The sequence below is a fragment of the Trachurus trachurus genome, assembly GCF_905171665.1.
Source record: "Trachurus trachurus genome assembly, chromosome: 19".
Classification (NCBI taxonomy): domain Eukaryota; kingdom Metazoa; phylum Chordata; class Actinopteri; order Carangiformes; family Carangidae; genus Trachurus; species Trachurus trachurus.
Genome location: NC_139913.1, coordinates 10173027 through 10182486, shown reverse-complemented (window position 1 = coordinate 10182486; position 9460 = coordinate 10173027). Strand labels below are relative to the sequence as shown.

The window sequence follows — 9460 nt, the reverse complement described above, 5'->3', positions numbered from 1 at the left end:
AAGAGGCACATGTAGAGTTTAACATGTAACCTGTCAATCAAAGAGCTTCAGAGCCGGTAATGGTAAGAGGATATTCTTCCCTTTGGTCTTTTCCTTTTCCTTTCTTTATGCTAAGCTAAACTAACTGGCTGTGTTACCTGCTCCACGTGCACACAGCGCGCTGCGGCTCTGTAAAGAAGACACACACATGCATGTTTCATCCAAAAAGGCTCTTTAATTGGTCTAAGTGATTAATTACAGGGTGAGGGAGCCGGGTAATATAGATACTAGAATAGCTTTCAATTACCTCATTTAAATTTGATCATTAAACAGTTAGAGGGGATGGGAAATAAAAGAGGGGTGAGGAGGGAATATAAAAGAGTGGAAAAGAGAGAGTGATGAAAATCTTAATATAGGCCAACTGATAGTTAATACAGTAATAACAAATATTCCAGTAAACCAGCGACAGCTTTACAAAAAAGAAAAAGAAAAAAAAAACTCAGAATGTGCCAGAAGTGTAATTAGAAAATTTTTAAGTGACTATAAATTTCTATCATATGTAGAATACATGAATATGACACTAACCAGCCTCAAATAACACATTTTCTCTATATCGATATAGTACTTAGAATACAGAATTTATTTATCGTGAGGCCCTGTGTGATGTTGTGCTGAACTGAAGCCTCGAGCTGAGACCCAGTGAGGTCAACAAGAGTCCAAGGTTTAAGACACCTAGTGCTGGTCAATGCTGTCCCGAAGCTTTCATCGATTTTTGCAGATTGTGTTCATATGGACTGCGTTCACAAAGTCTCTGCTTCCTCCTGACTCCTCGCTAAAACAAGACGTGAAGGGTTTAGCTCCAAAACGTTTAAAAATACCTCATGGATTTACCTGAAATTCATTTTTTTTTTTACAGACGTCTCAAAACGATTATTTCACTCACTAGAAAAACTGTTTCTCTTCTGTGTCCGGAGTCAAAATGTTTTATTAATACTGAATGTTTCATTTTGGAATTAAACTCCTCACGTGTACAGCGATGTACGTGACAGCTGTCTTCACCAGTCTTGCTACAGTGGCTGCTTTGTTTTTGGTGGCTGTTTATTTAAAGAGACGATCCCTTATTTCCTCCACTTATTTCCTCTACCTCTGTAAACAGTTCATCTAATTCGACAACACCCCAGACTGAATCCCTACCTCCCTCCCAACCAACCAACCAACCCACGATAAAATATACACGACACACACACACAGCATGAAAACTCTGGTTATAGTTTAACCGTGCGCCGACACCGTGGGACTGCTGTAAATCTTAGTGCACATTAAAGCACAGAAAAATACACAAGCGTTGTCGTACTGTAGGAAAGCAGCAAGTAAAAACCTGCCGACCTACTGTACAGTAACCTCGAGGACAGATTCATCATAACTGTGCAGTTTTCATCGTCTCACCGTGTGAATGTGAACACCCATCGCCGGTCCTAAACCACCTGCAGACCCAAACTTCTACTTGTCACCACAAAAAGTCACGTTAAAAAAATTAACACTTACTTCAAGTCATAACTTCTACCCATTTCATTAAACTAACCGCTACGCCCTCTCCACAGTGGTCTTGTCCTCCCCCCAGTGTCCGTCCTGTAAAGTCCTGTAACGACCTGTAACGTCTCCCATCAGACCTCTGACTCCAGACTGGACACCCGTCGCCACGGCCGAAGGATACACGGGCTCCCAGCGGGCGGACCGCCGGCTCCCTGACACATCTGGGCCTCTGATCCAGACCCCTGATAGATCCCGTAGGCGCCGTACACACTGTCCTGGTACAGCAGCGCCCGCTGGCCCCCGCAGCGCCCGCCGCCGCAGGCCAGCAGCTGGCACACGGGGCTCGGGTGGCCGCCGGGCGCCTGGCTGTGGTGCTGCAGGTCCAGCGGGCCGTGGTACAGCGGGAGCCCCGGGTACGAGTTCAGGTAGTTGGTGTACTGTCTGCTGAGCAAGCTGGTGGCTCTCCGCACCATCCCCCGCCCAAACCCGGCGCCGTGCCGCACCGCTTCTCCGTACGTGGGGAGGTGGGCGGAGTGGGAGTAGCGCAGCTTCTGGCCCTTGCGCCCGCTGGGCCTCCTCTGGTCCTCCCGTATGTGGAGGTAGGTCTGGTTCCGCGGGAGGCACAGGTTGTTTCGAAGGTGGGCGGGGTTGTTGAGGGCCTTGGCGGGCGTGGTCGCCGCGATGATGCATGGGAACAGATCTGGCAAGGTGGAAGGCGATTGGCTGGACAGCGACGACTGGGACTCGTCGAGCTGGCGCGTCTGCTCGATGCCCCAAGTCGCTTTGAGGAAAGAGGGGCGGCGGTGGCGGCGTCTCCCCCTCAGCACCAGGTCCTCCGGCGGCCAGGAGCTGTAGTTCTCGAGCCGAGGACCCACGGCCTCCCCTGAGTAAACGCTGTTGACGCTGGCGGCGGAGATGTGGTTCTCTTGGAGGTGGTTGGCTTTCAGCTCGCTCAGACACACGGGACTTTTCTCGCACTTTTCCAGGTCCCTGTGTTTCCTCCGCTCCGCTTCCCCGTCCTCGCACTGGAAACTCTTGGACCTCCTTTTCCGGCGGGAGAACCCCGTCTGCACCTGCAATGATATTTACTCACATCTCATACTGCTACTGTACATAACATGGTCACATACATCCGAGAGTACTTTAAAACCAATCAAGTCTCTATTATTCACTGTATATGTATTATTGCACTTATTGTATTCAGTATCTTTTATCCTTCTCTAGCCTGACCAGGGACAAAGACTGCAAATTAGCTGAAGCTAGACGTCTTGTATGCATCACATTTTTCATTCTTTGTGACAATGTTGTATGTATCGTCCCTGCAAAATAAACATTAAAATAAAATAAAATTCAAGAGAACACTTAAAACACGAGATAAAAAAAACCCTATATACTACCATTATTGTAAAATTGATAGTTTTCAGCTGTTTTTGGATGTTTGTCTAATCTTTAAGGTTTTGAACGGTTTAGCCCCTCCACCATTACAGAACTTCATAAAGAAAAAAATCCTCTAAAATAAACGCCAGAGCACTAACTAGAGGGACTGTGACATACAACAGCGCAAGACCAAATTTGGTCAAATGGGGGTGTCCATCAGAGGAACACAGTCCTGGAATATATTACCAGTTTACGTTAGAGACTGTGCCACTTACACCACCTTCAAAAAGACCCTCAAACAGTGGTTAGTAGCAAGCCAGACCTGCTCTCATACATAACTTTTTGTCTTTCTATTTTTCTACATGGACTCTTAATGTGAATTGGGACCTATTTTTTTGTGTAAAACTGTGTTTTATCTATTTGTATACTGGTATATTGTTTGTATGTTATGACTTGCCTTAGGACAACGGATGTGAATTAGCAACTATGCTAACTCCGGCATATTTACATTGATGCTCTGGCTGACATGTTGATTAATATGCAATGTCCTAATCAAATAAATAAATAAATAAAAGACCTGGTGGTTCTGCGGCGAGGGGATCGGGTGGGAGGCGTAGATGTCGGGCAGCTGGAGGTCGGCGTAAGGGACGAAGGGCGAGTGAGGGTGAGCGTCGACGTAGAGTCTCCCCGTGGTCTGGTAGTGGTGCGGGTGCTGATGAGGCAGCGGCTCGCCCACGGCCAGGTGCGGGCTGCTGAGGCTCGACACGGGAAGCGGACGGTCGTACAGACACGAAGTGGAGCGAGTCGGCAGCGTGTAGCGCAGCGGCGTGGGCCTCGCCACGCCCCTCTGGTGTTTCAGAGAGGTGACGGCAGCCAGAGGTGGCGTCAGGGAGCGCTGGGGGAGGGAGAGGTGGTTCTCCGTCACGTACGCGAATCCTCCGGGCGCCGCCTCCGACGCCACTTGCGGAACGCGGACGGGCAGCGTGCCGCCATGACGGCTCAGCTGCTCTATGGTTTTGGTGGCGTTGTCCAGGGAGCACTCGACGTTGGCAGTGGACACCAGGTCCTTGGCAGTGCGAAGCATCTTCAGCATGTTCGCTTGGGCGTAGTTGGAGGTCAGGTCAGGTTTGGCGAGACGGGAAGAATGCCCGGGATCCTCCATGCCTTTGAAACAACTGTAAATACCCTAAAGAGAAGCACAGAGGAGGAATGAGAGAAAGTGAGAGGAGGTAGAGCGACAACGGGGGAAGAGAGGTAATTATTTGTAATTAAATCAATAGTTGGCCACAAACTGTTTAACCTTGAATCAACCTAGTCGTCCTGAGGGGATGAGATTTTTTCAACCTATTTGTGCTTCTGAAAGTGACGATCCACCTCCTAACTATTAAAAACCCCAGTGGCAGTAAATTTAAAGAAAAAAAAAAAAGATTTCATTAATATCTCATTTTGTCACTGAGGCAAGACTTAGTCACAAATTCATTATGCATTCTCCCGGGACTCAAAGAAAAACAGTTTAAGATGAGAGGATTGCCCCAATAAATGCACACGGACAAACACACACACACACACACACACACACACACACACACACACACACACACACACACACACACACACACACACACACACACACACACACACACACACACACACACACACACACACACACACACACACACACACACACACGCCTGAGGTTTCCTGCAGAAGAACAAACCGTTTCTAACTGCATGGACAAACACGACCAAATCCCACGACTGAGTTCCGCTTACAGTTGGCGGAGAGAGATCCTGAAAGAGCCAAATTTAATTTAGCCCTTGGGGCCGCCCCATACGGATTAATGATCAGATTGCCGTTTAGCCGGTAATCTGATAAAGCCCAGATCCAGGCACAATGGTGTAATTACACAGTGGAGGAGCATAGAGACTGGTGTCCATAGACATTCCCCTGGCTGAAACTTCAGCTGGAGTTTTTCTTCTTTATTTTTTTTTCTGCCTCAGCAGCCACATTACCCAACAACAACAACAACAACAACACAGCATCGACAAACGGGGTGCTGATTTAAGCTAACGGCTAATGAGCGCTAAGCAATCAAAGTTAAATGCTGAGTAAACTAAAAGCAGTGTTGTTTTTCTTTCTTTTAATCTCTTCTCTGCCTGTAAGAAGAACACAGTGATATTTTAGCTAATTCGGTGACAAGGACACCATGTAATTATATGCAAATACACATTAATTAGCACTAATTTATCATCGCATAAAAAGCCTCTTCATGTAAAACAGCACATTAAATGGAAAACAAAGCAGCCAACCAGCCACTCAAAGTGAAGACAATCAGCCAATCCCTCAGTCACTCATCCGAGTTGTCACTCAGCTAATCCAATTACAGGAAGCCAATAAGTCACTTCACCAAACCGTCAATGTAAAAATCAGTGAAGCCAATTCTCAACACCACTTCCATGAACTCAGCAATCAGCAAACCAACCAAGGAAGGATTCATAAATGCTAAATAACCCCCTCCCCCTCCCCCAAAAAACCAATCAATGGACTAATTCTTCTAATCTCACCCTGCTGATGGCCAGCATGAAGTCCAGTTTGCGGGACTTGTGCAGGGAGTGTCGTAGCTTCCAGTAGAGCAGGTGTTCCCAGGCAAAGACCAGCAGGCTGAGGCCCATGGCCACCAGCAGCATGTAGAAGACGCCCGCCATGTTGTCGATGTCCAGCTTGCTGCTCATCACCTCGTTCTTCTCGTTCTGGCAGATGCCCGACAACCACACGGTCTCCAGGCGCTGGGTGTCACCTGCAGAGGTCGGAGGTTCAGGTGGGGAGAAAAGAGAGATGGAGAGCGTGAGGTGACTTGACGGAGGAAAATAAGAAACCGAGGTGCGACAGGCTACAATATCCTGGAGGTAATCACTCCTGCAGAAACCTGCTCTGTTGTTTTGGAAGTGCTGTACAATGCAGTCGCTAACTCTCAGATGGATGGTACATTGCTGTTGTTGTTTTTTCTCTGCTCGCCAACACAACAGAAATCAAACTCCTGGAGGTTAAAGTGCTGACAATGAACTTCAGTAAAGTCCTGATATTTGGTGCCAAAGTGTTTGTAGTGGCTGAAGTGTGTGATCCAGATCCACACACATCAGCAGACACTTGGTATTTTCAGGGGGTAATCCTCTACCAGGCCTCGACTGCAGCCACCATCACCTACTGCCTCTTTCAGGGGCCTTTCTCCATTTGAGGGTTGATATCCACTTTACTTTTACCTTCTTAACACACTGACCTGGCACTGAAGAATATTGGTAAAGGTTAAAGATAGGAAAACCAAAGTAAAAAGGATACTTCCATGATGTTAGACAACTAGAATCTAATTTAATCGACATGGGGCTTTATCGACTGTACACAGAAGCTTCACTGGATATCTAAAGCACATACTATACTTCATGCACGTCATGATTTGTTTGCAAAGTTTTTCACATTGTGCTTTTGTCCATTCATCAACTTCCCTGCCTCAGTTACGCTTCGTGATATTGGAGTTTTTCAATACACATTTTAAATTTGCACATCTTCCTTGGCTGGAAGTCAGTGCTCACTGATCGATTCAAGTGATCCCAATGTTGCAAATACTGTATACCCAATATATCAAGTTGACATTTAGGCATCTGTCTATATAAAATGGAGTTTCTATGGTCAAATGCTGCAACACCAGACAACACAAAGTCTTTGTTATTTACTGTAAGTTTTCAAACAAAAAACACAGACTTTTTTCACTTTGCAGCTGCAGCGTGAATGTATACAACAAAATTGCCTTATTGTTTGGTACAATGCTGACGAAGCAGCATTTAAATAAGAAGAATTTACTGTGCCTGTCTCCGTTAGCTGTCATTACTACATGAGCTCCTCCTCCAGGCCTCCAGAGCAGGTGGCCACCTCTTGTGCAGCGCTCTCCCCAGCGGCCTCAGAGGAGCGCGGCCCATTTTATCACTCAGTTACCGTATGTCGACCATAACCTTGCTATTTATTATATCATCACGGAAAAAGCTCCGAGTGGGAGCCAGTGTGAGTGTGTGTGGGGTGGTCTTAAGCTCTCAGAGGAGGGAGGATATTAACTCCACACTGGTGGCCGTCATGGCGAGTGTGTTTGTGGGTAAGTGTAGGTAAGATGTGTGAGTGTGTGTGTGTGTCATGGAGATAATCATATCCCTAACACTCCCTGCTGTTCACCAGGATATTAACTCTTCCCTGTAAGCCCACTTCCCTGCTGATGCAGCACACACTGAACTGGATTGATGCCAGTTCCGCGGCGCACATACAGAGTGCCGGTGAGACGCAAACTAATACAAACAAGATAAAAACCGAGCACAGTGTCAGAGCGCATGTGCGGGCGTCGGTTGTGCATCGTATCATGTAAGGGTTTTGGATCGCCGCCCACCGTCTCCGAGGAACTGCAGCAGCGCCAGGTCAATAAGCCTCTTCCAGCGGGAGTCCTTCTGCAGAGCGATGCCGTACCCTGTGGTAGCGAACACTTTCCCGCTGCCAATGGTCACCAGCTTGCAGCCCTCATCTTTCCCAGCCATGTAGTTCAAAACAGCAGCGTCGTAGATGAAGGCGTCCAGTTTCCTGCAAGTAAAGTAGACACCTGCGTCTAAGAGACAGCTTGGCTCCTCCGTAGTTTTATCTTAAATACGTGCACTGTATTCTCATTTGAATGTCTCTCTCTTGCAGTAACAGTAGGTTTGTATGAACAGTAAACCCTGAAAACATAACATTGGCCTCTAGACGCTTCCAGGCTGCCGTTTGCTTTCAATTAACTTAAAAAATCTGGATGCAGAGACTTGTCACCTCAGCATCGTGGCCCTGAGAGATCAACACAATGCAACTTACTCACAACACAACTAAATGTACACGTACATTGCATGTTTGGTTGTATTGTGAGTATTTGCAGCACAGATGTTTTTAAAGTCATAGTTCAACATTTTGGCAAATTGGCCCATTGCCATACAGTAATCCCTATAGTCTAGCAGTAGGTTCGTTACCTTTAATTGTCCGTGCAAAACCAAGAAATCCCATTAGCCTCCGTAGCGTAGCTCTGAGCAGCTCGCGGCTCTGCTCCGCGCCTCCGCCGTTCTAAAAATAGCTTGCACCGACAATTAAAGGTGATGAAACTACTGCTAAAACTATAGGGATTATGGCAATGGGCCAATTTGCCAAAATGTTTAATTATCCCTTTAAACTGATGAAGATGTAATGGAAATCTGTCCAAGTGTTGAGACATTTTGAAAACTTTCAACCACATGGTGGCACTAGTAAGAGAGTCAGGGCATCTCTCAAGTCAGTAGTGTTCATTTTCTCGTGACCAAAAATGTCATCACCGACCTTTATGACTATCAATCTGCTGACACACAGCCCAAAAAAATAGTTTCACACAGTTTGTAGGTATTGGGTTTAAAATATGCCAAATCCCTGGTGTAGTTCTTCAAACGTTTTCAACTTGTTCTCTGTGAAGATGGGACGTCTGACAGCACTTTTCTCTAAAAATTAAGCTGATACACAAGATTTTTTCATCTAAAAATACACCCTAACGTTGGCCTAATTCTCAAACAACACAAAGAGCATCAAATCTCTGCTGTATCGCCCAAATTATCATCATCATCATCATTACTGTGCCATCTCAGAGAGGATCAGTTACATATTACCCATTGTCTAGGCGTGTTATGTAGTTAAAATTTAAGGAAAACTGTACCCGGTTTTGAGGCTCTCTAGGGCTTCCTCCACCCCCTTCTGGTTGTATTTCGTCATGTGTGTGTGCATGTCGGGGTAGTTGCTGCGGATGTTCCTCTCTGTGCTCCCGTTTGGGACAGTCCCGAAGCGGAAAGGAGGGTAATGCTCGTGTGGTTTCTGGAACTGTGGGGAGATAAAGGAGGGTGAGAGGAAAAGGGACGGGGACGGGGCGGGGGTGGGGGGGGGAGAAGATGAGAGATGAGAAGAGGGAGACAACAGAGTAGAGGGAGGTAAAAGAACAGGAGGTTTAGTAGGGAGAAGAGAGAAAGAAGTGAGGAGAAAAAGAAAGGAGAGGAGGGAGACTGAAGGGAGTGGGAGCAGAATAGGGGAGATGAGAGACGGCAGGAAACAACAGAAACAAAACGGCAAGGAAGAAAAAAGAAGATGAAGAAAAAATGGGAGGTGATGAAGGGAGGAGGGCAGGCGAGGGAGAGGGATGAGACAGGAGGGAGAGGCAAGAGAGAGATGGGACAGATTTGAAAAAGTAGAGTAGCAGAAGAGAGAGTAAAAGCGGGAAAAAAAGAAAGTAGTGTGAGGAAATGGAGGAGTGACAAGAGAGTTGGACAAGAAAGAAATGGGGGAGGAATGAGAGACAAGCAACGGAAGGAGAGGAGGAGAGGAGAGGCGAGGAGAGGAGAAGATAAGAGGGGGGAGGAGAGGAGAGGAGAGGAGAGGAGAGGAGAGGAGAGGAGAGGAGAGGAGAGGAGAGGAGAGGATAAGAGGGGAGAGGGGAGAGGAAAGGAGAGGATAAGAGGGGAGAGGGGAGAGGAAAGGAGAGGATAAGAGGGGGGAGGAG

General features: G+C 46.9%; 1 protein-coding gene across 1 annotated transcript in view; it reads right to left on the bottom strand.

Annotated features, from left to right (window-relative positions):
- Nucleotides 1–1643: 1643 nt before the first annotated feature.
- Nucleotides 1644–9460, bottom strand: part of LOC311002660 (glutamate receptor ionotropic, NMDA 2C-like) — a gene marked incomplete at both ends in the record, with an annotated part of 40846 nt that continues 33029 nt past the window's right edge. The window contains 5 exons of the mRNA XM_083994080.1: nucleotides 1644–2585; nucleotides 3467–4075; nucleotides 5454–5686; nucleotides 7316–7503; nucleotides 8627–8787. Coding sequence (XP_083850206.1) covers nucleotides 1644–2585; nucleotides 3467–4075; nucleotides 5454–5686; nucleotides 7316–7503; nucleotides 8627–8787 — 2133 coding nt within the window. The remainder of the gene's footprint in view (nucleotides 2586–3466; nucleotides 4076–5453; nucleotides 5687–7315; nucleotides 7504–8626; nucleotides 8788–9460) is intronic.